We start from the raw sequence: 27493 nt of genomic DNA on the forward strand, positions 1-27493 counted from the left end.
TGAGAGCGCAGTCATCCAAAAACGGCCTTTCAATGTGAGAACTTGGGGAGCCGAAGAAAATGTCGGTGGCATCGCAGTAAATTACTAACGCGGCGAGGCTTCAGTTCTGAAGGGGAAAAGGAGAGGCAAAGAGGAAAAGAGTCGCGCTTTGGGACTAGGACTCAGCAGAGAGGCCAGGGGAAGCTCTTGTGAAGTTTGATCACCAAAGCTGAGCGGTTTTGGTAAGTTTTTTATCCTTCCCATGCAGTCCGACTTGCTGCGGCGCTGTTTATGAACATTTATTACAAAGTTATACATTAATGTATCAGTTCTGATGCGCGTTTCCTGCCAGTCGGAACTCTTCCCCGACGCATATGTTGCTTCATCTACAAAGAAAAGGCTTATTTGGGAGTTTTAGATCTTAGTTCATGTCAGTTCCTACTTTGATAGCTCCTTTTTTTCCTTTTTCTTTTAACTTCCTTACGTATCCGTGATCACTTTTCCTCACATTTCCTGGCACCATGTGCATCCCTCTCTTTGTCGTCCATAAAAGCGCGTCTCGCTCCTCGGCTGCAGGCGTGTTAGTAATAAGAAGAGTTAACTTTGTTGTCGGGCTTAGCCTGTTGTTGATTGGATGAGCCCTGCGTCCATGTTTTCCAAAACTTTTTCCTTTATCTCCTGCCTGTATATGCGGGCTATTACAGCACAGCCACATGTCTTTGGAGGGCCATCGGGGCCCCCTGTGACACGTCGCAGTGATTCATAATTTGTGTTTTCTGGGACATGAGAGAATGTGTGTGTTTTTTTTCTTGGGGTGATGTGTCTAGGCCGCAGCCTATAGTCGCTCCCATAGGGTGAGATGGATAGGACATCCCAGATTTACCCCTGTAACATCCTTGGGACGCCTTTACTAAGTAGTGCTGGAATGTGCTGTCTTCCAGTCTGGTCTGTGTTAAGAAAAGCAAAGCAACTGAATTAAATTCTCCTAGATTACTGTTTTTCAAGTCTGTTTTATACCTAGTTAGATAGAGATACCCCGTGTTATCTCCTTTACCCCCTTTGCTGTGAAAGGCCAGGGCAGATTGTAATGTGACCATCCACATTCCAAAACAACATACCTGAGTGGATCCCCCCCTCACCCCCAAACCAAAGTCCTGGAGTCAGAAAGACCTCATTAAAGCCTCCCATAAACTGACAGCTGCCCTGCAGGAATGTACGCGCTGTCAGGAGAGTCTCTCCCCATATCATCCTCTCTCATTCAGGTCGGGAATCAATGACAAGAGGTTTGCTAGTTCCCCACGGGTTCCTAATGAGCGCTGGCTGGGGTTTGATCATGGGAGGAGGAAGAGGAGGCCTGCAGGAACAGCCGCGGGGGCTCAAATTTCCAACCCCAGGTGTCGTTTTGTCATTTGGATTACATTTAGTCTTTGCTGCCTTTTTTTCATGAGGGAACCTCGGCCATTAAATGACAGACATGGCACCAGACAAGAGGGTCTGATTGTTCCAGCTGAATCAATGTCACTTGGATTAAAAGTCGAAACGAATGGCCTGGCCTCCTCCAATTAGGCGCACAGCCTATGAGGGAATTAATTGGTCTCAGTAAAAAGGAGCCTTGTTGTTTGATCGCAGGGTTTGTTGTTTTTGTTAATCATCTTTGACAGGCGGGTGGATCAAAGTTGAACTAAATGATTCTAGCCTGATTATCTGCCTGTTTCTCACACTACTTCAGCCCTTTTGATTACACATGAGTTCATAATGAACCAAACAGGTTCAAAATCACTCACAAAAGACAATTTTCAGGTCCCTGTAGAAGTATGATAATGCCTTTTGATTTTTAATTATTTCAGCGCATGATTATAATGGTCAGGCCCTTATTATGCTGCCAAAGCAGCATGTGGAGGTATGAAAATGTTCCCCTTGTTGTCTTTTCATCCAGAGCTGAAACGTTAGACCCATTAAAGACAAAGACGTCACAAAAAATGACCATGCAGCTTTTTTTTTGCAGTTTTTGTTTATAGGTTCAAACCATTTTCAAGAAACAATGTGAAATATATCGTAGTTCAAGTTTATGAGCGTGCTTAAAATCTAGTAATAGCTGACTATATCGCATAAAGAATGCTAGTTTAAATCACAGAGACATTTCCAGTACCTATAAGTGAATTTATAAGTGTTTATTTTTACAATCAGATGATTGAAATGACAGTTAAATCAGCCTTGGAGGCTTAATAAATTCCTTTACTCTCTTATAAGGCTTTTGGGACTGAATCTGAGCGAAGATATGTATAAAAAAACCTGTAGATCCTGACTTTATTGTCTTTTTGTTAAAGAATATGCTGTGACTTTTACCAGCAGGGCTTGACAACACAGGTTTGAAATTGAATTTCATTGATTTTGGTTAGTGGCCAAACAGACGTTAGAGAAAAAAAGAAAAGCTGCAAGTTTCCACTGTTTTGCCACTGGCTGCTGGATAGTTTTCTATCCAGTCTATGGGGGCAGATCTATTATACCATCATAGCTTGTTAAGTAAAGTTACTATTTTCTTTGGGTGTGCAGCCAGTAAAAATAAAGTTTCTCACTCATATCTCAGTGTTATTTTACAATTAACTTTGCCATATTGAAGTGTGATGTGTGATTTGAGTTCGAGGATAGATTTCAACCTGTTTCACTCTCGTCTGGGTGTTTCTACATCTGGATGTAAGTCAAAGATTGTTGGTCGGTTTTCAGCTCAGGATTAGTAGCAGCCAGAGAGTCCATGAGGTCTGATGTTGCTGCTTGGATCCGTGGTTGGGATGCCAGGAGGCCTGACTGTGGCAGCATTGTTATTGTAGTGGGTGTAACATTAGTGTTAATTGACAAAGGAGGGAAAAAAAATCCTTCCTGAGGGCAGGCTTTCATCTGTCTGACAGCGGGTACACTCATGCAGTCAAAACAGCCCGCAGGCTGAATCTGTGGGTTTTTACTGAAGATGTGTGTGCGTGTTAGATGTCCAATCAAGACCATCTCCTCGCACTGGAATGCATCAGTTGTAATTTTAGGAGACTCACCTGTGTTGTTGTTTTGAGATGAGTGTATTAGGAGAGCTCAAGACACGAAGGCAGAAGAGAAAAATGGGAGTGTAGAATTTCAGTAAGAGTTGTTTTCTGGGTTGATCTTTTTTTTTTTTTTTCATAAATCAGGAAGGAACAAACTCGTTGCCAAATAAGGCCACTTCATTTTTTCACTGGCAAACATTGTTGGCCTGTTGACATACGGTGCATTAGCCCTCAGGCACTGACAGATTGGAGGCCTGGGCCCGGGAGAGTTTCTGTGTCCAGTCAAGACATTGGATAACCAAGGAGGGACACCTGGACTGGCAGGTGGCCGGGGTCCAGATCCCCTCCCCTTGGGGCTGCATACTTCTCCTTTCCTGATCCTCCCTGTCTGCCACAAATAGGGAGATGAAGGAATGCAATGTAGAAAAAAACACTGAGAAAAAGTGAAGGAGAAAGTTCTGACAGTGTGGGAGGCTTGGATCAAGAGAATGTCTGAAAAAGATGAAAAACTGAACATAAGAAATGGAAAGTAACTGGGGAGTGATATATACTGTATGTGCATCTTTTCCCTCCCAGAAAGCCACAGATACAAACAGTATAAATTGTTTTTAGCAGCTTAAAAGGAATTATCCTAATCCTTTAAATGACTTGAGTTGATTTGTTCTACTACTTAAAGCAAACTAGGAAGCTCTTCACTAGTTAATGAAGTTACCCCAGCCACACTCTGCTTACTCTCTCTTTCTTCCACTCACACACATGCAAACACACACGTATTAACTGCTGGGCGAGCATCGTTAGATCATTGATCAACTCCAGACTCTTGTTGGAGAGCTGTGTGTGTGTGTGTAGACAAACAGTCTTGTGTGTGCAAAGCAGATATTTGGACAAAGATTAGGGGGTGTTATTACGAGCCAAAGCCAACTCAGACGCTCTAATAGATCATTCACATACGGGCTCAAAATTGCTCTCTGACTGAGACTGTTCTGCTCAAGCCTCATTTTCGGCCCCCTTTTTTTTCCTCTGTGCATTCACTCGCACTGGTTTGATGTCTGACTACAAACTGTACTGACGGAATATTAACTGCACATTGTGTGCCTTTCTCCAGCATGTGCGAGCAACAATAAAAGCAGTCAAAAGACATGACAGGGAATCTGGGTTCTGTTCCAGGGCTTTAACCAGTAATCAGATTTATTGTGTTGCACTCGAGAGAGAAAACTAATCATTGAAGAATGTCAAACTGGCAGGAGAAGACATGATTCAACAGAATAAATCACTGGGCACCAGATTAGTTAGTTATTGGGCCCCTGAGGTTATCAGAGCTGGAATTTTCCATAGACAGAGAGTCTCTGTCTGCCGTCCAAGTTGTATCTGTGTGAAGTCTTATTTTATGATAATTCAGAGCAGGATCATGCACATCTGTGGCTCTGAGTGACAGGACAAATGGTTGCTCTGCAACGTGCCACAAATCCAGCTCCTACAACTGATGGCTTTCTTTGAAACCAGGCTCCTCCAGCTGTTTCTCCTCTTAAGAAACACTTTCAGACCCTGCAGCTTTCACTTCACATGCAGCAGACCGACCCAGTTGCACTATCTTCAACATGTCTGACGCCCCACTGCTTCACTTTCGGTTCAATTTCCTGCCTTGCCTCTCTTTTCTTATTCCCACTCATATCTGTTTTTGCTATAAACTTTGTCCTTCGACTGTCCCATATAACTTTCCAGCCTCCGTTCATTCCCCCATCTCTATTTTTTTCCTCCCCTTTGCCTTATCTCTCTTTCCTAAAGCCTTTTCATATCTGTTTTTCATATAGTATTTCACCCGCTCTGCTTTTCTTTTCCGTCTTTCTTCTCCCACTGAGACTTGTAGGGCTAGGCAGTTTCTTGCTCTCCTTTTTTCTTCTTCTTCTCCGGGTTCCTGCTGAATAATGGGGAGAAATTGCTCTTGATTTATAATTGGTTCCATTCACTCTGATGCATGAGCTGCCAAAAGGAGTTTGGGGCCCCTTTAACCCACCTCATATCCCTCCTCCCTGCCTGCATCCCTCCCTCTCGTCGATGCAGGAACACACAGGGAGCAGCCTTCGTATACAGTATGAACAACTATGAAAGTCTGTGTTGGTATGCATGAGTGCTGCGGTGTGCATGTATGGTATAGTATCTCTTGGCCCAGGGATAAGTGGTAGCCTGTTTTTTAGCCTGTTGACGTTTGGTGTTGGAAAAACTTCCTGAGGTCTGCATATTTATATGCCTCTGTGAGTATACTTTTACCACGTAACAGGAGTTTGTGTGATTGCTTGCTTATGTGTCACTGAGTGTGTGTGTGTGCAGGGAAAGAATGACTGCGGGTAAATGAAATATGTAACCGTTGGGTAGTGTGTGTTTACGTAATGAGTACTCTGAAATTCTGGGTAATAATTTTCACAATATTGCTTTCTATCTATCTATCTATGTATGTATGTATCTATCTATTTATGTATCTATATATGCATGTATGTATGTATCTATGTATGTATGTATGTATGTATTTATCTATGTATGTATGTATCTATGTATGTATGTATCTATCTATCCATCCATCCATCCATCCGTCCATCCATCCATCCATCCATCCATCCATCCATCCATCCATCCATCCATCCATCCATCCATCCATCCATCCATCCATCCATCCATCCATCCATCCATCCATCCATCCATCCATCCATCCATCCATCCATCCATCCATCCATCCATCCATCCATCCTCCCCTCCACCTCCGACTGCGATGATCCGATCCTGTTCCCATGGCCTTGCTGGGCACATTGGCATCCCACACCGTTGGGAGGAATGTGGGTGTATGTGCCCAACATGGCACCATAATTAGCTCTCCATGGTTAATTCTGCTTCGTTATCTAAATTATGCAAATGCAGTGGTGCCTAATTGATCACACACACCCCACCCCCCCACCCCCACATTGCAGGCCTGTCCAGATCTCTCGTTAATCCTTGAGACGCTCTGTGGCTCGTTAGTGCTGGTTTTAGAGGGTGAAGGAAGGCTTGGATGGGCATATAGCTCGTTAATACTTTGTGAAAAGTGTGTGTGTGTGTGAGTGTGTGAGTGTGGGAGCATTATGAAGGAGGAGGGGGTACATTCTCAGCCTCGTTAGGGATGCTTAGAGGCTTTTGATGTGTAATTTTATGGCATGAGAACGAGTGATGTTTTGAGCGGAGGATTTGGACCGGTCCCCTCTCCACCTGTTGAGCAGGATTTTCATGCCAAATAAGACTCCATAAGGTTCTCCTCTCGTCAGAGAGAGGTGGGGGGTGGGGGGTGAGGGGTGAAACAGAGAAGTATAGCAACTGTCTATTTCAGCTTGCATTAACCTTGAAGCTTTGCAGCAGCGTGTATTCTCAACAGCGACGTGTCGTTGTGAAACACTGCATTTCCGGGCGTATGACAGAAATACGCCTGGAAATTATGCTCAGCATCAGTTTCTTTCTCTCTTCAAACATTATCTTCTACTTGTTTCTTGCAAGTGTATAACAAACAACAACACGCTGATAATATTGTAACCTTGATGAGAAAATTGTGCACATGTATCCATTTGTGCCCAGACAATGTATCGTTGTTGGTTGGATTATAGGCAGCAGTATTGATAAAACAGTTTCCTGGAGTTGAGTGAAGGATTTGGCAGCGAGGCTGTTCAAGGTTTACGCAGGTTGTTTTTTCTCCATGATGGAAATCTAAGGATGTAGAAGGAGAACTTAGTTCCAAATCTTTTTTTTTATTTGAGGGGGCTTGCAGTTGTACCTAGATATGTTATATTTTGGACTTAAGTTTAGCTTGTGCTCGTTTTTTCTTTATTATTAACCAGAAAAGATTATCGTTGAAGTCAGATTTCCTTCTTTTACACCTCATGTTCTGTTGCCTGAATGTATTTCACATGCAGTTTGTCATGCGGCCACTAGATGTCACTTACTTTTGAAATGTGGCGGATGAAGCTGGACTAAAACAGGACACTGGTTTTGAGACTGCTACCAAGCTTCAAGGTTTTGTCCAGTAGTATTTGCATACATGTACATACAGTACAGTGTTAGTACAGAGTTATCCTGAAAAGTGGGTTTGGGCCTTTTCCTCAACAAAGAATGCCTTCTGGATGGAAGGTGACACATTTTGAAGAATAAAAAACCCAGTTGCCATGTTTCAGTCCTTTAAGAGTTACCATGATCTGGATGACAGTGCATACTGGAAATTGAACTTGATGGGGTGATTTTAACTTCCCAAACTAGGCAGTTTGTGGAACCGTTTACTAATCTGAGATGGTTCCTCTGCTACAGTGGAGCTTTATCTGCCTTGTTGGATTAAATATGTGACATTACACAATTGTGAACTTAGTCCAATCATCTTTTTCTGCATTATTTCCTGTTTAAAAAAAATGAAAAAGAAAAAAAAAAGAAAAAAGATGACATCTGATTGGCTCAGCTTGGCCTTTTAATTTTATAAAATGCAGTGAATAGATGCTCTTTTAACCAAAAAGTAATAAACATATTAATCCATAGTGAATATGAATGTTTTCCAATATCGGTCACATGATCTGACAGAAGAAGCAACATGAACTACTGGCTCTGTGAAAAGATGAGGATTCATGGAGAATTAATAGGTTGTTTCATAATAAAAAGCATCCTTAAAGTTCCTCTCCCTGTTTTGTATATCTCCCCTTCTCCCCTTGCTGGATGGCGTGATGGTAAAGCAGGTGTGGTGTTGGCTTGTTAAGCAACCTCAGGACTATCCTCTTCCTGCTCCACTCAGCGGAAACCCCACGCCAGGCCAAGAGGCCAGAAAGCAGATTGACAGAGTGAGTGGAAAATATGTTGGGACATTCAGGGACGCTCTCACACACGCTTTCTCAAACACTCCCTCTTATTGACAAGACTCTGCTCTCCCCTCCTGCTCGCCTGCCAGTTGACATCCTCTCTATTAATTTGAGTCGCTGTTCAGCTTTCTCAGTCAACCTCCTCCCCCCTCTACTGCCCCCATAAACCCCATTCACCCATCTCACATCAATCCATAAAGGCAGATAGCCCCCCCTCCCGCCTCCACAAACTCTCCACTCTCCAACTTCTTGGTCATTGAGCCCCCCCCCCCCTCCCTCTCTCTCTCTTTGGTCATTGAACGAGGCCCATCAGCTCTTCCCCAGGCCCTTCAGAGTAGCGTCTCCCTTTTCTCCAGGGGTCTGCGGGGTCTTTGTCTGTGCACCGGCTCACTGCTTTACAATGACTCTCCACTCTATTAAGGTGCGTTCTGCCTGTTAGCGTCGCCAGGGGCAACCGGCCTCCCGCATGGTAGCTATGCGGCGCAGCATTGTGGGCTCCGGGCCCGAGCGGGGCAGTTGAACCCCCGGCACTCCTCACACTTGACACCGCATGTGTTTATCTAAAGGGGGGGGGGGCTTTGTGGTGTTTGGAGAAACTTGATTGAGGGAGGGGGGGACATGGGGTGTAAAAAGACGTAAAACTGAAGGTTTGGGAGGGGGGGGGGCGCTGAGAGGGGAATTTGGCAAGGTGATAAATATTCAGCAGCTCAGCTCCTCGGAAGGAGTTACTACCCCGCTACCCCTTCACCACCTCCTCCCTCTTGTGTGTCTTCTCCGTGCCAGAAAGCAGATGGAATGTGAGAGCTCAGGGAGGAGGCTCCACTCTGGTTTTATCCAATTAGCAGGGTTGTCAAAATGAATTTATCCACGGACGCAGGGAAACAATGGGATCGGCAGTGGCCCGAGAGAACGGGGGCCACGGTGTCTTTACTCAGCACGCTCACAATGAACTTCTGTCAAGTGACTCTCCTTCGCAACAACATATACTTACATAGCTACAGTCAGGTTGCATGCCTGCACACCACCAACACACTCTTAAATTGTTCATTAGCTGGTCCTTCACATCCTCTCCAGGGGGATACACACACCCTCCAGACATGTCACATGGAGAAGTGCATAGAAATCTGCATTTAGACCTTTTTTTTTAAAGTATTTATAGCTCTGTCCAGTTGGAGTCACAAACTATTTCTGACAAGTCTAAAGTTCTTGAAGCGGGATCTAGATGCATGTTTTCACAAGCATAAAAAAGTCAAGATGCTTTCAGATCTCCCAGTGATGACCATTAAAGTGAAACAGCCTTTGAACACGCTGTAATCCCTTAAAGGGTGTGTTATGAGTAAAAGCTAACTGGCCCAACACCCCCCGCCCCCCACCCCTAAAAAGCCGACCAAATCTGGCAACAATTACTGGACCAGAGCTGGCTTACAGAAAGTGAGCCATTGGTGCCAAAACCCAGCAGAGTGTGCCCATTTCACGAGGCTACCTATTTTCTATTACTCTTTTTTTTCTTTAGGTAAAATGATCCTTCCCAGTAATTGCAATGTAAAAAAGCAGCTTTTAAGATGAACACTATAACAGCTCAACTTTGGAACCAATCATCCCAAATAGTTTAACTTTAGCAACGTCTTTGATCCAACTGATCCATGGGGCGGATCATAAGGTTTTCAATATTGTTGAAAAAATTGGTATTCAGAGCAGCTTTACAAAAGCTTGCAGTCCTGCCTTTCTTTCTTCTTTTTTTTTTTAAACCCCAAATCGTGTTTTATGTCTTAAATATAGTTGAATCCAAATTAAGAAGACATTCGCCAAGTCTCAATTACTCAACCTGATTACAGAAATCGTTCTCCAGTTCTGGAAATGGCAGCTGCAACAACCGGCAGATTTTCGATGTTTTCTCAGTTCTCTCTGCACTCTCATTTCACCATATTTTAAATTGCCGTGTAGGATTGTTCTTTATTAGGAGGCGGTGACAAAATGCATACACATCATCTGGCCTCTTAATTTAGGGGAGCTGTCTGGTCGAATGCTCTGTTTTTTATCAGTTTCACTGATGCGTAGGAGTCTCTTCTCCCTCAGCGTCTGTGGAAAAAGTTGAACATAGATGTCAGGCCAACTTTTCATCTCGAGACAGGGTATCTGCTAAGCAAACACAGGACCCAGCTGACCAATGAATCAGACAGACAGGCTCAGAGGAGTACGGCTGTCTTCAAGGGAGGGATGATGTGTGAGGGGCCTGCACACATACCGCTATTACAACAACACAATCTTTTTTCCTGCTCCCATTGCTTTTATTTGGAGGAAAACTGGACAGGTTAGAGCCGTCACGGCTGCAGAGCGTGTCCTGCCCTGGGTTCAGTCGGCTGGCTGATGGCTGTGGCTTACGGCTGGAGACTCCCACGATTGGGGACAGGTGCTCGATACACATGTATGTGTCTTTTATGGGCAGCTGTCGTGGGTTCTGTCCATACGGCGACTGGCCGCAGAAGCCGCAGACCTTAAGCTCTGCTTGCTCTTAGACCAACAGCAGCTTGCTGTTTGTTTACAGAGTGAGCCGGCTAGGGATGGGGCATCGCGTGTGGATGAGGGTGCAAATCAAACGGGCAGCGTTCTGACTGCAGTTCATAGTCGGAGACACTATCTGTGTCCATTCAAAAGCAACGTGATGTTACAATTATTTTTAAAAAGTGGAAAAAAAAACCTGTTAAAAGTCAACATTTGAGAAGTTGCGGAAAATTGGTCAAACAAAATTACTACTTGTATGTAAAAGAGGACAGGCTTTTAGTGTCAATGTTTGTTTTTTGTCAGGAAACCTGATAGTTTCTTCTTTTCATAAGATAAATGAATAAATAAAAATATAAAAATCAACACTAGAAAAAAATGAACAATGACATTAGAGCAGTTAGTAGCTTACAACAAGACCAGAACTAACAGTTGGTAAGAACCCCAACTCAAAATAATGACTATTGCTGCGTATTTGCTGCAGCAAACAACCCCCAAACTAGCAACTTACTTGCTAACATTTGATGAAGTTTTGAGTCTCACATTGAGGCAGATCCACTTTGTTTTTTATTTTCAGGGAATGCTTTTACAGTAGATATTGAAAGAGAATATGTTTGTAACTCACAACAGGGCAGGGGCGGTCTTCATGCACTGGTACATACCATTGCAGCTAGATTTCTGCAAAACCCAAATATCGAAAAAGAAAATCTGCAAAGGAAATGGCTTTAATTCCCAGCCCAGCTTTGATTTTTCAATGAATGCTTTTAAATATCTACAAAGAGTGTTTGCTGTCTAACTAGTTTTCTCCTTATGCCCACCTGTTTTACTAAAACAAGTTCCCTTTTGACACTATTTGCAGCTGGGCCATTGCAGGATTCTGGGCCACACAAGACGATTGTGTTTGGTTTAAAGAAACACAAAGTGTTGTTTTCATTTATATACCAGAATGTTAAGGCAGTGCAGACAGGCCATCCTCCACCATCTCTATTGGCTAGCGGTTGTGTGAATGAGTCAGTATTTTCAGTACAACTTGTTTCTGCAGCTTCCAAACTGACCAAAAATGTAATGTATAAATTGGCTGCTGATTCACATTGTGTTTTCTTTTTTTTTTTTTTATAATGTGAGTGCTGCTTTGTTTCTGTTAATGTCCTGAGAATTCATCATTTCAATATTGTTTACACAATCATAATATGCAATTAAAATGTAGCCGAACAATGTGTGGTCTAGTTTAGCATTTGCAGACATTTTTCCATTAGCCAGCTCCTTTACTCATTTTCAATAAGTGTGCCAGGCAGCTAAACATTTTTACTGCTGCCATTAGATGATGAAGGTGCGCTGTAAGAGTTTCCATTCTCTTTCTGTCCTGCTTTGGTCCTGTTGTGTGTGTGTGTGTGTGTGTGTGTGTGTGTGTGTGTGTGTGTGTGTGTGTGTGTGTGTGTGTGTGTGTGTGTGTGTGTGTGCGTGCGTGTGTGTGTGTGTGTGTGTGTGTGTGTGTGTGTGTCTGTGTGTGTGTTTATGTGTATGGGAGCAGGCTCCATTAATCATCCCTACTGCCATAATAGGATCAGGACAAATATGTATGTGAAAGTTGTGCTCTGCTCCCACTTTTTCTGGGACATTTCTGCTGGCCACTTGGTCATGTTCGGCGACATGTACTGCACGTATGTGAGAGTGGGAGAAAGAGAGGTTCAGTTTTGGAGGACCACCCTCCTCATCCTGAAGGGAAGTTGTTAGTTTAACCTGACAGGAAAGAATTTGGGAAACTTGGCAGCAAGCAACGAGGGAGAGAAAAGCTCCCCTTTCTGCATTAACTGTTAATAAACTGACCATTACCATAATCTTCTCCTTTTCCTATGAAGAAACACTCCTCTCGTCCATCTTAGACACACTCCTACTCGCAGTTGTAGGAAATATATATATATATCTACTTCTTCCAAACCCCCCCTCTTCTGCCTCTCATTAGTTGCTCTTTGTCCTAACTCTTGAATGCAGCCTGTGTGCTCCCCCCTCACTTCTCCCCTTTTTTCTCCCTCCCCTTCCACCCTCCTTCCTCTTCTGAGTCCCTGTACCTGTATCAGTTACACCTGAGCGGGAAGGTGGAGGGCTCGGGTTGCAGCCCGCAGAATGAGGGCGCCCCTTTGATGAGAGCAGGCTGGATGGGTGCGGGTGCAGGCGGAGGGGATGGGGTCAGCAGGGAGATGGGGGCCGAGAGAAAAGACAGGCTTTATTTGTGTCTGGAGTTTGGCTGCTGAGGGTAGTGCAGAGTGCACCACCTCACCTGGGTTGTGTTATTGGCTGCCTGTTTGTGTTCATGTGTATACAAGTTAGATTTGAGCAGTGTTTCATGCATGAAGTCAAGCTCACTGTCTGGGTGGATGTCACATGTTTCATTGAGACGGTTCTGTCATTATTGCAGGTATTACTGTATTTATTTTAGCTTATGTTGGTACATTACCAAATATGTAACCCTCTTCTGTTGTGTTTTTTAGAGGGTAGTGTATGGAAGATGTCTGGAAAGCGCAACTGGACTCCAAGGATGAAAAAGAAAAGAGCTCCATTGTTGTGCGTTCTGGGTGCAGTACTGCTGTGTTGCCTGCAGGGCGGCGCGTCAGCCTCTGGTGAGTAAATAATAAGAGATTATAACATAACTGACCTCAAAGATTTGGTTTTCTAACTTAAAAAATATGAATGCTCCACACAGAAAAAAAGTACTTTATTCCAACGATAAGTCAACACTTTTCACACTGCTTTAACATCTCCAAATGACTTCAGTCTTTCACAGTTCACACAGTCTATCCTCACCACGCAAATGCTTTTACATTCGTTTTTATAAACACCTGATGCAGGATAAATCCTGCCAGGGACAACATATTCTGGCTGTAATACAGAGAGGGAAGTGTTTATATGTCTGGCAGCAGCTACAGCAGTTTGTTTGAAATAAATTTAAAGAAGTGAGCTGCTTGGATGAGCTGCAGTAGCCACCATGGCTGCACTGAAAATCAAAGAAACCTTGTATGGAGAGCTGCAGTTAGTTACCTATTCGTCATTGAGAGAAATTAGTTTGGTAAGTAATTGGGTAATTGATTCATTTGTTCCAGGCCATCTTCAAGAGTATACCCAAAAGAGGAAACCTAGTTGAGAAGAGGTTTACGCAACAGAAATAAAATTAGATTTGAATAATGCTGCTTCAAGTAAACGGCCTAATGATCGCTCTGCTGTTATGCAATATGGGAAGATGAGAAAGATTTCTGTCAATTACTGTAGCGATTCTTAAATACAGACCATAGCCTTACAAACATCTGTGGTTTCATTTTGAAGGATGGGTCTGAGACTTATTACATTACCACTGAACACTCATTTTCATTGCTTTGTGCTTTTGCATTTTTTTTTCCAATGATCCAAAACAGGTGTATTTCTGAGCTCACCTTTACATTGCTGTACTTTACTTAATGCCTCTGGGCTTGGGACTGTTGGTTGAACACAACCTAACATTTAATGATGCTACTTCATGTTCCAAGGATTTTGTGATAGCCATTTTTAAATCTGATGCTATATGTGCTAATTTATCATGAAAATGCAGGAACATTAGTGATGTTTTATTATATGATAACAATATAGGATATTTCCTCATAAACTGCTTTGGGAGGTTGAAATGTGTCTTAAATTTGTACTCTAATGCCCTGTATAATGTCCTGTGCAGATGAGGTGCCAGTGTTCACTGAAGAGCCCGTGTCCGTCGTGCAGAAGTTGGGCGGCAGCATCACGTTGGGCTGCGTCGCCAGACCCGCTTCGGCCAAGGTCAGCTGGCGTCTCAACGGCAAGCAGTTGGTGAACGGCGATCTGGGCGTGGTGGTGGGGCCCGGCAGTCTGTCCGTCCCCGCTCTCTCCAACCTAACTCTGGGCAGATACCAGTGTGTGGCCAGCACCGGCGCTGGAGCCCTGGCCAGCGTTCCTGCTAACGTCACGGCTGCCAGTGAGTAGCCGCCCACACAAAACCCTCACAAATAAACACAAACACGCGGGGCTGCTTTTCGGGCCCCTCCTGGGGTTTTTCAGAGCATCCGAAGAACGCCTTGACTTAATTTTCTTCGAGTAGAACAAAGACGCTGAAGGGGTTGTATTTGTTTGCTTAAAAACTTTACCAATACAACATTGTAAACCCTGTAATTTTCCACTGCTTGCGGCTCGTCTGAATATAATCCTAACAAAGGATGCAAACCAGTTATAGTTTTGGTTCTTTCACTGAGAATCTGTTGCGCATTACTGATAACTGACATAGCTCGTTGTGTGTAGTTCGACAAAACATCTGCTTTTAAACTGTGTCACACTGCTTTAATAGAGCTGAAATCAGTGACTCCTGATGGTGACGTTTTTAGTGCCTTGCTGGTCCGAGTGTACGGTGTTATATTTGAAACTGTGAAACCTGAGCTGCAGGAATGGAGCGGACCTGGGGGCCGGAGGCCACAGCTTCAGCGGGGAAGGAGGGGACCAGGGCTCAGTGCCCCCTCCACCCGACTCCAGCGGCCCCCTTTGCTCCCCACAACACACATTCCTTTCCACAGGGCCCGACAGCAGGGCTCAGCAGAAATTACGACCCCATTATTGAGGAAAGTGAGATAAGACTGTTGTGTGTGTGTGAGGGAGAGGGGGTAGGACAGAGGATATGGGTGTAGGCAACAGCAGAACACCGCATTAGGGGGAAAAAAAGAGGCTGCTGTTAACAGTATTGTTTTACATGCAGTGGTGTGATTGATGCGTGAGGCTGCCTTAGCCGGAGTAGCTGGAGGTGTTTCAGGCCAGTCCAGACAAGATCCTGACTCAAGATGAGACGTGATGTCACATTCTCCGACTTCTCGAAACCCTGCGTAACCTCGACACTTTCTCACATTTTTTTCTTGGCAAATTTCTCCGTCTTCACCCCGTCACTTTCTTTCTCTGCCTTTTCCTCCTTTCATTATCGTCCACGTTGCCTCTGCTTTTGTCATCGCTGCCTCGCTTGTCCCTATTTTTTCCTCTCCTCTCCACCAGAGTATGTACAAGCGGGTGGATGATTCATGCCTTGATGACAATATTTGATATGTGGAGCCAGGCTTTCTGCCCTGCCTTTTCAAAAACTGCTCTAATTTAATAACGACCTCTCACCGGGCCACCGCCAGATCGCCTAAGGAATTGCTCCATAGGGAGTGTGTACGTGCTTTGTCTTTCCGTGCGAGCCCTCATGGGTGTACGCACGTGTTTTTTTGTGATCGGGGTTTGCTGATTTCAGACCCGCCGCACCATTCGGCTCTGAAGTATCTGCTCACTCTTTTTTTGGCACGAGTTAAAAAAAACTCCTCGGATGAATTCTCGTGCTGACAATCACCCTCCCCAGTATCTTCACGGCATGAACTCCCAACACGTTGCACAAACATGTTATAATTCAGCAAGGCACACAAGCGGGGCTCCTGCTGCTACACATAAAGATGATGAATGCTCTGTCTCTTGAAATATTTAAGTGGGTCCTGCCAAACAGCCCTGGTGCGGGAGGTCCTCTACACTTTTATGCACACAATCAATCCTCCGTCCGTGCAGGATGCTCGCACAAAAGCATCATGCTCACAAGCACACCTGAAAGGGCACCCGTGTGGGGCTGAAGAATGTGGGGCTGTGGGGGCGGCGGGGCAGGAGGATTTTGGGATGGGTAGATGCGAAGGCGCGGGAGGGGGGTGGAGGGGGGGTCTGTAAAAACAGCACCTGATTGATTTAGCAAATGGAGCGCCGCAAAGTCTCTCAACACACACAAACACACTCACGGCACTAAAGCTTGGCATGTCCTGGCTGGGATTCTCATCTTTCAGAATAAGAGCTGACAGTCTGAGATGGAGTCATGTTGTGTGCCTGTAGACCCCGATCTCCCCCGCTTCTCCCATTAAAGCCCCTCCAGATGCAGACGGAGGGGTTGGGTCTAGCGCTCATGGTGAATTAATCAGCCGTCCGCTGCGGATGTGTTTGTTCAGCGCTCTGAGTAAATCCCAGCAATGCCCCTATCAGTAGATAGAGTGGCCTGGACTGAACTTTGCTTATTTAACTACAGCTGTATACAAACTCTGATCAGCTGACCTAAAATATCAGTAGCGTGGTCCCTGTGTTTCTTTTCTTCTGTGTTTTTTCTGTTGTTTTTTTTTTTTTTTTTTTTGCCAAAGAGCCGGCCCGGTCCAACAAAAACACACTCGTTGTAGCAGCTCTGGAAAGAATGGAGAGCTTGTGTTTGCTAAGAATAAATCAACAAAGGCTGGTAGACATTTAATTACTTTTCTGGAGAAGTTGTATTTATCTTTTATTTCACTGTTGGACTCCTCTGTGACAGATTTCTCCAGTCGTTCCTTTCCTTAAACCCTCACTGTGGTTCTCTCTTTCTTGCTTTTTTTCCCCCCCCTCACCGCTTAAGAGCAGCGTTTTTGCTGTTTCCTCTCGAACCCAAACTGGATATTTTTCTCTGAAACCCTATCGGATGGATAGCTCACACCTCTGACCCCACGGCCGGGCCTCTGGGCCGTTGAGGCAGGGGTTTAAGGAGGTCGGGGGGTCAGATAAGTGTCTCTGCTGTCCTGCAGACTGTGTGTCTGCAGGACACAGTCGCAGCACATGGATCCAGTAATCCCACTGCCCCGTTTCCCACAGCCTCTGAACCAGCTCCAATCCTCGTGTAATATCTGACAGGCTTAATGACACCAACTTGAATGTTACAGATGCCATATTTGGGCTTTTGACATGAAATGACTTTAAAAAAATAAATAAAAAAGGATACAAATTGTGATGACTTTGAGTGGATCATGTTAAGACAAGCAGTGGGAAAGAAATGACGAAAGAGAACAGTGGGGCCACGGTTGCAACACAGCAGAGACGGCCTGCTCCACATGGAAAAAGTCCTTATTATTGCTCCCAGTGTTGTGGTTTTTTTAATTGTAAAGCTGAGGACTGACTGTATACATGTGCCGTTAGATGTGATTTACACGGCCTATTAAACTGATGAAAGAACAGCGAGTTGCGTTGAGGTCGTGTGACACGGCTGACTTTTTTTCTTTTCGCTCTTTTTTTTTTTACAGAACTGCGGGACTTCGAGCCTGACGACCAGCAGGAGATCGAAGTGGACGAAGGCAACACGGCGGTGATTGAGTGTCACCTCCCCGAGAGTCAGCCCAAGGCTCAGGTCCGCTACAGCGTCAAACAGGAATGGCTGGAAACGTCCAAAGGTACAAGCGCTGCCGTTTTCAAACCATTACCATCTTCCAAGGTCTCACCCCACTTCCCTCTTAATTCCCATACTATCTACATAATTTACCGGAATGCTATAATCCTGCTATCTGACCCTTCATAAAACCAGCGATAAGGCCGTTATCTGGAGAATGTTGAAACATGGGAATCCACTTGTTTATTTTTCAAACTATTTACTTCTAAGTTGCCTGGAAGAGAAGAAAAGCTCCAGTGGTTTGTGGCTGGTATGCTGATGATGCCTGGAAGCTGTAGGTACTGATATGTGCTGCCTATCTGTGAGGAAACGAATACCACATTGATAGGCCCTTATTTACTGTTCCCGGTCAGACTCGACGGCGCCCCTCTGTGGCCCCTGCTGGCAGCGCAGCCGTGTAATGGAATGGCTCATCGGGCTCATGTTACACTGTTTCACAACATGGACTTGATTTTTTCTTCGGCTCCTCTTTGTCGCGGTTATTCGTCTTGAATTTCCTAATGTCTTTTTCCCAGTCTCCCTGCTATAAAGCTTAAAACTGAACAGGCTAACCCCGACTGTAAAGTACACGTCACCCCTTTCAGTTCTAACGTGTTTTCTTTCTCTCGCAGGGAACTACCTCATCATGCCATCAGGGAACCTGCAGATAGCCAACGCCACGCAGGACGACGAGGGTCCGTACAAGTGTGCGGCGTACAACCCCGTCACTCAGGAGGTTAAAACCTCTACATCCACTGATCGTCTACGCATTCGCCGTGAGTCATCCCTTCCAAAGTCAACACTAAGATTGATACATTTTTCATAATTACTATACCTGCCTCTACATCTGTTCTGGTTTTTCTCCAGACTTTTTCATATACGCTGCAACTATTTAATTTACTTTTGGGAATAATGAAGTTTAGTTTAGTTTAGTTTAGTTTAGGTTATTGTTTTGCACAGTTTTTAAAAAATATACAGGACATATCAATGATAAACACTATAGGTGCAGGAAGAGGCAAAAAACCCAATGGGCTTATTTGAAGCCTCCACCGAAGATATTAAAATTTCATGTCAAGATTAACATACAAAAAAACAGAAAGTAAAACTATACAAAAGTGATGGCAAACTAATAATGCAATATATAAATAATAAAGAATAAAGACAAAAAATAAATGTGTGTGAGTGTGCATGGGATATTGTTTTTACAACTTCTCACCGAAAATTGACCTCTGCAAGTGAGAAATTTAGGAGGATGAAGATCTGAGGATTGTCGAGTTGAATAAGAATGAATCACTGAGTTTAATTTAAAGTAAGTCTTGAACTGTCCAGGAATATTACCTTCACTTGAATTTAGCTTATAAATAAAAACGCATATCTGAAAAATATTGATATCATAAATAGTAAGAATCTGGAGTTTTTGAAATAAAGGAGTAGATGAAGCGAGTGACTCTGATCGTTCTCGTCAAGAAACCAGCAACATTTTGGTTTAATAGAAAAATATCTGCGTTTAAAGACAACTGTAACTGCACACATGTGTTTTGCACGCTTCCCTTCAGTGTGACCTTTATTGTTAGATCTTCACTGGAACTTCGTCACACATGCTGACATGCACAATTCATGCATCTCCGAAGTCAGGCATAAGTGTGAAGACTTCCCATTTTGATGTTGATTCTTCTACATCTGGAGCTCATTCCGGTGACAGCAGGCATAAGTCTTCACTAGTTCTCATCTCCCGCCCGTGCTGTGCTCCTCTCTTTCCAGGCTCCACCTCCGAGGCGGCGCGGATCATCTACCCGCCGGCGCGCCGCTCCATCATGGTGACCAAAGGCCAGCGGCTGGTGCTGGAGTGCGTGGCCAGCGGCATCCCGACGCCGCAGGTCACGTGGGCGAAGGACGGGGAGGACCTGCGTTTCCATAACAACACGCGCTTCCTGCTCAGCAACCTGCTGATCGACGCGGCCGGTGAGGCGGACTCGGGCACCTACATCTGCAGGGCGGACAACGGCATCAGCTCGGCCGGCTCCGCCACCGTGCTCTATGACGTGCAAGTGTTTGGTGAGTGAGCAGGAGCTTGAATCAATTTGTCAAATGATAAATACCTGAAAAGCCGTTTCTTTACTGAAGAATGGAGAGTTTTGTGTGAGCGGTGGATTGGATAATCACCCTGACTCCTGTTTGGCGGGTTTGAAGACGGGGGTCCGTATGTGTGCAGAAGCAAGGAAGACAGAGCTCTCTATTCTATACTAGGACTTGATTTAATGTGTCTAGATTATGGATGACTGTTTTTACAGTGATTTTCTCTGCGTGTGTGCTCGTCTGTGAATGTGTCATGGGCTTGTCTCTCTGCAGCTGGCTCTAATTAAAGTCTAAGTGCTGCTGTAGTTGTAATGAGCTCTGTCTTCCCCCCTCCATTCACAAGCAGCCAACCATCAACTACTTGGCCTGCCTAACTCTACACCCATGCCCCCCATCCCATATATCATCCACACGCACATGCACGCACATGATAATGAAAGCGTTTTACTCAGGTGCGTTTTCAATGCTGAAATGACATACTGTCCAAAAAGTTACTACAAACTTTGACGTTTGTGAGCTGCACATATAAAAACAAGCACTGCTCCAGCGTGAACATGCACGAGCTCCGTTTCTGTGTCCTGATTTCTCCTCGTGCCTCCTGCAGAGCCTCCTCAGGTGACGGTGGAGCTGCAGCAGAAAGAGGTCGTGCTTGGAGAGACGGTGCGCTTCATCTGCCAGGTCCGCGGTAAACCCACTCCCTCGGTGACGTGGCTCCACAACGCCCAGCCCCTCGCCCCGTCCAACCGCCACCGGTTGAACTCCCGTGGGCTGCGCATCCTCAGCGTGGCCCTCCAGGACGAAGGCCTGTACCAGTGCATGGCAGAAAACGGCGTGGGCAGCTCGCAGGCATCTGCTCGCCTCATCACCGTATCAACTGGTACGTGGGCGAGGCTTGGTGATTTGTAATCGGTTTTATTCTCTTATTTTCCTGCTTTCAGATTTGATAATCGGCAGGTTTATTGAAAATAGTGGATATAGTTGAACTTCAAACCTTAAAAATAATGTTTAAAGCAAAAAAAAGATCATTACCAGAACAGTTACAAAATTTGTTGAGGATGAGGACAACAGACTTAAATTTGATTTCAACTATACTTTTGCAAGGCTAAACATAAAACAAATGTGTATTTCTGTTACAGGTGTAAAAATATGGCATAGACAAAGCAAGGAACTGAAAAGTTGCACAAGTTTGTGTCAGCTTAAGAAAATGTTTAAAAAGGAAAAGATAAGTGCCTACAAAAAAGAAGAAGGAGAAAGAGGAAAAAATAGATAGAAGAGTGGTATTTTTGTTTGTTTTCTTGTTTATATATGTATAGATAGATAGGTGTTCAGCAAGTCAATGTAATTGTATTTACAGAGAGGGGCAGGTATCATAAGTTTTCTTCTTCCTGCTCCTTTTCTTCATGGTGATAATGTGTACTTCTTGGAATATTGTACAAAATTGTTAAGAAGATATACCATGAATGGAATAAATGAAATGAAATGAAATGAAATAATGTGTGTGGTTTTTTTTTTTTTTTTTTTAGGGATTTCATCTCGAGGGAGGCTTCCCTCCATCTATCGCCCGCTCAGCCCGGACAAGGTGCTGAGAGAGCAGCCCCCTGTGAAGCCGGGGGCCACCGGTGCCATGTTGCCCCTGGACTGCTCTGAGCTGCCGGGACAGGTTCTGCCTGCAGAAGCCCCCATCATCCTCAGCCAGCCGCGCACAGGCAAGGCCGACTACTATGAACTCACCTGGAAGCCGCGGCATGAACGGAGACCTCCCGTGCTGGAGTATGTGATCAAGTACAGAAAGGTACTACAGCGAGATATTTCTGCAAAACTAAATTACATCACGTCCTGGCCTTTTCAAATGCAAACGTTTTGTGTGTAAATAACCACGGCTGCCGTCCCTCCCTCAGGTGGGAGACCCTCAAGCAGACTGGACCACAAGGAGTATCTCAGGCTCTCTCCAAAAGCTGACTCTGACCACGCTGCAGCCAGACAGCCTCTATGAAGTGGAGATGGCTGCCAAGAACTGTGCGGGTTTGGGACAACCAGCCATGATGACATTCAGAACTGGCAAAGGTACAGCACGGAGCCCGCAGAGGATTTAGGGATGTCAGCATCAGTCACATCTTGACAATATATCAGGCAGACAACAAATCACATGCAAAAACCTTAAAAAACCTTAAGCTCATCGTTAAAGGCAGGATGTTGGTTCCCTCTTGGCACTAACCAAACTACAGCAAACCACCAGCACTGTGCTTTTTATAAGTCTCAAGTGACACTTCCTTGGTCTTAAATATGTTTCTGATTTTCTCGTGTGCAGGTCGCAAAGGTCTGGGAGGGCAAATTGATCCACCAAAAACTCCGGCTGTCCCTTCACCGAGCCTCTCTCGTAAGCATCACTGCTGCGACAGATCCTTCTCTGATTAACAAAACTAATCACCTACTGTATCTTTAGCAGAGCTACATGCTTTCATATAGCCGTATCATCTTTTAACTAACAATTCTCACTCTCTCTTGCATTTCTCTCTCTGAAGGATGAGCTCCCAGTAAGTGGCGAATGTGATACATTTAGTTTTTTCTGCTGCTGCTGCTGTCTATGAGTTATGTTTGTGTTGTTGCTGTTCATCTGACTCCAATCTTCCTCCTCTTGCTCTCCAGCTCCCGAAGCTCCCGATAAGCCCACGGTATCCACGGCGACGGAGACGTCGGCTTATGTGACTTGGATTCCTCGCGGTAACCGCGGCTTCCCCATCCAGTCATTTCGGGTGGAGTACAAGAAGGTGAAGAAGGCAGGGGAGGACTGGGTGACGGCAGTGGAGAACATCCCCCCGTCCAGGCTCTCTGTCGAAATCACGGGGCTGGAGAAAGGTCGGTCAACAAAACACGCAGCTTGAACAATGTTGTTATTCATATTGGTTTGCTCTGACGTGCTGGAGATGGTGACGGGGGGAAGTCAGAGGACGTCGCACCGTGTAATTACAATGATGATGCCTCGCTTAATTACATTCCCACGGCCTGTAAATTTATCACCATAATGAGTGTTTTCAGAGTCATTTCAGTGATTACCACCATTAATCAAAACCATAACTAGGTCACAATCAACATATCATTTGCTCTGAAAAGGAAACCTTAAAACAACATCATTAGTCAACATACAAGTTAAAGCTTCAGCCGGGGGGGGAGCTCGCCGTCCAGGGAGGCTGATTGCTAAAGTTCACTTCTTTCCTTTTAGGTACGTCCTACAAGTTTCGTGTGGTGGCCGTGAACGTGATCGGCTCCAGCCCCCCCAGCGCCCCCTCCAAGGCGTACACGGTAGTGGGCGGGAGAACACACGAGCGTCCCGTTGACGGACCCTACATCACCTACAACGAAGCCATCAACGAGACCACCGTCATTCTGAAATGGACGGTGAGGCTGCAGGAAATAGAAATGTGGAAAGAATTAATTTCCTGTGTTAAAGAGAGTCTTAATTTATGGTCATTGTGTTTTTAACGGGATTTGTTTGTCTCCCAACAGTACACTCCTGTAAACAACACGCCCATCTATGGTTTTTACATCTACTACCGGCCCACAGACAGCGATAATGACAGTGATTACAAGAAGGATGTTGTGGAAGGAGACAGATACTGGCACTCCATCACTGACCTGCAGCCAGAGACGGCCTATGACATCAAGATGCAGAGCTTCAATGAGAAGGGAGAGAGCGAATTTGGCAACGTAGTGATCCTTGAAACAAAAGGTGGGTTCATCCAGGGGGGAAAATTTGCCTGATTTTATTGTGAATCTATGAATGAATGAATGAATTGTTTATTTCGGTTACATTACATTATTTGCAATTCAAACTGTGTGTGTGTGTGTGTGTGTAAATGACAAAACACTTTCATACAAGTTTACACTCATCAGTTTCACACAAAAAATAATAATAAACTCTGTAACCGAAAAAGGAATAGGCTGAAGCCAAAGCTTATATTTGCCTACCCTGTACTTTCCAACAGAAAACCCAGATTATCTGCAATATGAAAAGAAACAAAAAGAGAAATTTCCCTTTAAATTGTTCTGCTTAACCAAATTATACTCCAATCATTTGGCATTGTAATCCTTAATTATTTTACTTTTCAATATTTTTTTAAAATTCAACAGAGATTTACACAGTTTCACTTCATCACTAAGTTGATTCCATAATTTGACTCCCAAAAATGAAACACATCTATATTTAACATTAGTCCTCACACGACATCTTTCAAAGACCCACAGCCTTCTTAAATTATAATTTGTCTCTCTTAATTTAAAGAAATGCTGAAAACAAGCAGGAAGGCTATTATTCTTAACTTGAAACAAAATTTCTAATGTTTTTAAATATACAATATCTATGAATTTTAATATGCATGACTCTACAAATAATTTATTAGTAGTGTCACGATAAGAAACTTTATTTATTATTCTTACAGCTCTTTTCTGGAGTTTAACTATAGGGTCTATATAAGTTCTATACGTATTCCCCCAAACCTCCACACAATATGACATGTATGGCATGATAAGAGAGAAATACAGTAATCTAGGAACATCGTTGTCACACCGTTCTCTCACAAGTCTATTAACGTTTTTTTTTCCCACTTTTTTGTCTCTTCAGCTCGTCCCAATCACCAGCGCCCTCCTCCAACTGAGCCCGAGTCCCCGGACTCCGGCTCAGGAGACACCAGCAGACTGATGCCTCGGGCCGGCGATCTCCCCTACCTCATCGTCGGTATTGTCCTGGGAGCCTTCGTCTTCATCATAGTCGCCTTCATCCCCTTCTGCCTCTGGAGAGCTTGGGCCAAACAGAGTAAGCATCCCTTGCATCTCTTTAAACCTTAAAAAGAACTCAAATATTTGCCTCTTCGTGTGTTAAACTGTTTTTTTTTTATGCTTATTTCAGAGCAAACATCAGACTTGTGCTTCCCTGCCGTGGCTGCCCCAGTTTCTTCCTGCCAGTACACGATGGTCCCCCTGCAGGGCCTGGCCCTGGTGGGCCACTGTCCGCTGGATCCACACATGGCAGTTTACCCTGCTAACGGGGAATACACTCCCAACGGCAAAGCTCACCACCCCAAACATTGTCTGCCAGGATTACACCAGGTAAAGAAAACTGTTGAGGTTGATTTGGTTTGTTATGGTTGTTATGGTTGGTGGTTATAATTGTTGGAACTGTTTTTCCTGAGTTGAAACAACAACCATGAGTCTATTATTCGATGGTAAGACGTGTAAACATGAATCGAAGCACTTTTGGGTGAGAACCAAAGATGCATTTGAGGCAAAATAGCAATTAGAGCCATCCCTTGGGGCAATAGACCTACATCAAAATAAACTGTTATTTTAAGTTGCTGACATGACTCAAATATGTAATTGCACCTAACAAATAGCACTGATAGGATCCCTAAAGACATAGTGAGGTCATTTGAACTTTGTATGTGCACACCAAGTGCATAAAAAATATTTATTTGTACAGATAACCCTCTGCTGCTGCCATTCTGTCTAAAGGCTGAACAAGATTATTAAATGTTGTATAAACTGCTGTCAAGAAGCAGTTTGTGACCTCTGTTTCATAGAACTGGATCAAAATAGTGTTAGAAGCAGAGTTGATCCACTCTCCTACTTTTCTGTCTTGCTGACAGTAGTTTGCGCAACATTCAGTAGTTGCCTTGGTTCTTAACAAAAGTTTACTCTCTCTACCATTTAATAGTAGATCTCAGGTTGTTTTAACTCCACAATGGTCCCTGAAAACAACATTTTCTATTGTATTTTTGATCATATAATCAAGATTTGTTTTTGCTTCTCAGGATGAGGTGGATTGTGATATGGAGTGTGACACACTTCTACCACACACAAATGGACATCTTCCCATCTACCACTACTCCAGCAGGTATATTTACTGTATATGGTAACTTATAGAGTAATACACTCGAAGGACGCGATCAGTTAAGCGGGGAGCAAAAAAAAGCCACTAAAAACTAGGGGGAAACTAACCAAACGGATCAGGAATGTGAATCTAAAACTGATTAATAAATGAGCCACTCAAACATCAAAGGAGCCAAAATAAACATGGTTTTAGCTCAATTCATTTGTTTCAAATTAAATACTTGGTTTTCCGCTTGCATGCACAAATAAATTTGAAAAAGGAGTGGTCCTCGTGTGTTCTCTAATGCCGTAATAATAACTTTCACAGAAAATGGTTTTAAGCTGCAGCTTTTATAGCGTGCTTGTCTTGTTTTCAGCAGTGTCCCCGATCATCACGAGCAGACTTGCTGTTCCCTTGACAACTCCGACCTCCAGCTCCTCGCATGTTCCCATCGACTCGTTGGGTCACAGGAAATTGGAGACGATGGCGGTTTCTACGGCGGGGATGAAACTGAAGACGTAACTCAAAGTACGTGTAGAACCTTATTTGGATTTTGTCGCTATTTTTAATACTACATGGGCAGAAACGCAACTGTTTCGGACCTAACAGAGCTTTGGCTTAAGATAACTGAGTTACATTTTGAAACTAAGTCTAACATTTTTGAATTCTTATGAATTTGAAGGCGCTTCAAGTCCACCTTAAATGTTCTAAGCAGCTGCATTTCTTCCCCACAGAGCCAGCATCTCTCTGTCTTCTGCCTCAAGAAGATGAGGGTGTTTTCAGCACGTCGTCGTCGTCAACAGCCACAACACCAGAATCCCAAGTTACTTTACAAGAAGTGAACATCCTCCTGAGCGAGGCGTCAGTTGAGAACGAAGGGACAGTCAGCACTACAGATGCATGAGAGACTATTATACAGATGAAAACAAGACGAAATATTTATTTTTGTATAACAGATATTTATATATTTATGCTTTTGTACATAAGTGTCTGATTATACTGTATATATGGGTATTTTCATATTGAAAGAAGACTTTATTCATCCATCTGCTCGCACCATGTCACGGACAAACGGAGTTGAGGCACCGAACTCTGTCTCTGCGTTTCCGGAGGAGATGTTACTCCTCTCAGATCAGCACTTCATGACTAGACTCTCCCCTCCACTCCTCTTGTCATTCCTTGTAGAAATCTATCCATCCTAACATTTGGACTTTAGGTACTTAGCTTTAAGCACAACAGAAATAAAGGGACCATTTGAATCACGAGGTGCTTCGTCGATCTTTAGCTCTGTTGCATTTTCACCTTCTCAGCATACGGCTGTCTTTTTTGTATAGCAGTAACACAAATATATTATGCATCGCTCATCATTAACATACTATTAATAAGTGTATGCAACATAAATCATTGTTTCAGTAGTGTGCAAGAGATTATATATTGTATAGTTATTTATTTTTGGAGTGTTTTTTTATCACTGAATGGGAGAGATTCTGGAAATTAACTCAGTCACTGATAAGCTGAACTTGTTCTGCAGCCACTTCTGTTTACATATTTGCTGGTTATGTGACTGCCAGGTGAGGGTGCTGTGACAACTGTGGCAGTATTATTCCTCCCTCACTTGGTGCAAAAGTATTATTAGTCTTTGACAGAGACATCTGTGATCAAAATGAAGGAGGTCCTGAATCAACTCTCCCTGAAAAGTGCAGCCACCCTGTGGCTGAACATGCTGGAGCACTATTGCATGTAAATAAAAGCTTATGAAACCGATTTGTCTTTGGTGCATCTTTTCAAGACAGTCTTTTGAAAACCATTTTATGAGGAATTCATTGTTTTATACTGAAAACAAGTGTGAAGTTGTGTGATTTTCCTCAAAGGATACAAGTTAAATCCCCCTCCTTGGACTAAAGACTTGTTTGCCAGCTTTGAGACGGCTAATTGGATTTTTTTTTTTAAATTCTTTTTTTCATTAAATGGAATATAACTTGTG

The 27493-nt window shown here is 43.9% G+C and overlaps 1 protein-coding gene across 5 annotated transcripts; it reads left to right on the plus strand.

Annotated features, from left to right (window-relative positions):
• Positions 1 to 27273, plus strand: boc (BOC cell adhesion associated, oncogene regulated). Of its 5 annotated transcripts, none has more exons than XM_061713194.1 (19): positions 1 to 221; positions 7742 to 7846; positions 12853 to 12981; positions 14064 to 14336; positions 17449 to 17595; positions 18203 to 18346; positions 19332 to 19625; positions 20251 to 20523; positions 21170 to 21438; positions 21545 to 21710; positions 21955 to 22023; positions 22293 to 22502; positions 22867 to 23042; positions 23151 to 23373; positions 24265 to 24456; positions 24550 to 24749; positions 25451 to 25533; positions 25886 to 26037; positions 26244 to 27273. In XM_061713194.1, the coding sequence occupies exons 3-19, from the start codon at positions 12870 to 12872 to the stop codon at positions 26411 to 26413; spliced, it is 3153 nt and encodes a 1050-aa protein (XP_061569178.1). In that variant the 5' UTR covers positions 1 to 221; positions 7742 to 7846; positions 12853 to 12869; the 3' UTR covers positions 26414 to 27273. The 5 variants fall into 5 exon arrangements, with proteins under 5 accessions (XP_061569178.1, XP_061569177.1, XP_061569176.1 ...); XM_061713193.1 differs by having other exon boundaries at positions 7745 to 7846; XM_061713195.1 differs by lacking the exon at positions 1 to 221 and adding an exon at positions 5249 to 5263 and having other exon boundaries at positions 7745 to 7846.
• Positions 27274 to 27493: the final 220 nt, after the last annotated feature.

This window comes from Cololabis saira, chromosome 22 (assembly GCF_033807715.1).
Source record: "Cololabis saira isolate AMF1-May2022 chromosome 22, fColSai1.1, whole genome shotgun sequence".
NCBI classification, from domain to species: Eukaryota; Metazoa; Chordata; class Actinopteri; order Beloniformes; family Belonidae; genus Cololabis; species Cololabis saira.

Bases quoted from the DNA above. Each gene is read 5' to 3' on its own strand.
- boc (XM_061713194.1), top strand. From the start codon at position 12,870: ATGTCTGGAAAGCGCAACTGGACTCCAAGGATGAAAAAGAAAAGAGCT. The intron at 21,711-21,954 runs GTACAGCACGGA...TCTCGTGTGCAG, and splicing joins GACATTCAGAACTGGCAAAG to GTCGCAAAGGTCTGGGAGGG. The intron at 22,503-22,866 runs GTCGGTCAACAA...CTTTCCTTTTAG, and splicing joins AATCACGGGGCTGGAGAAAG to GTACGTCCTACAAGTTTCGT.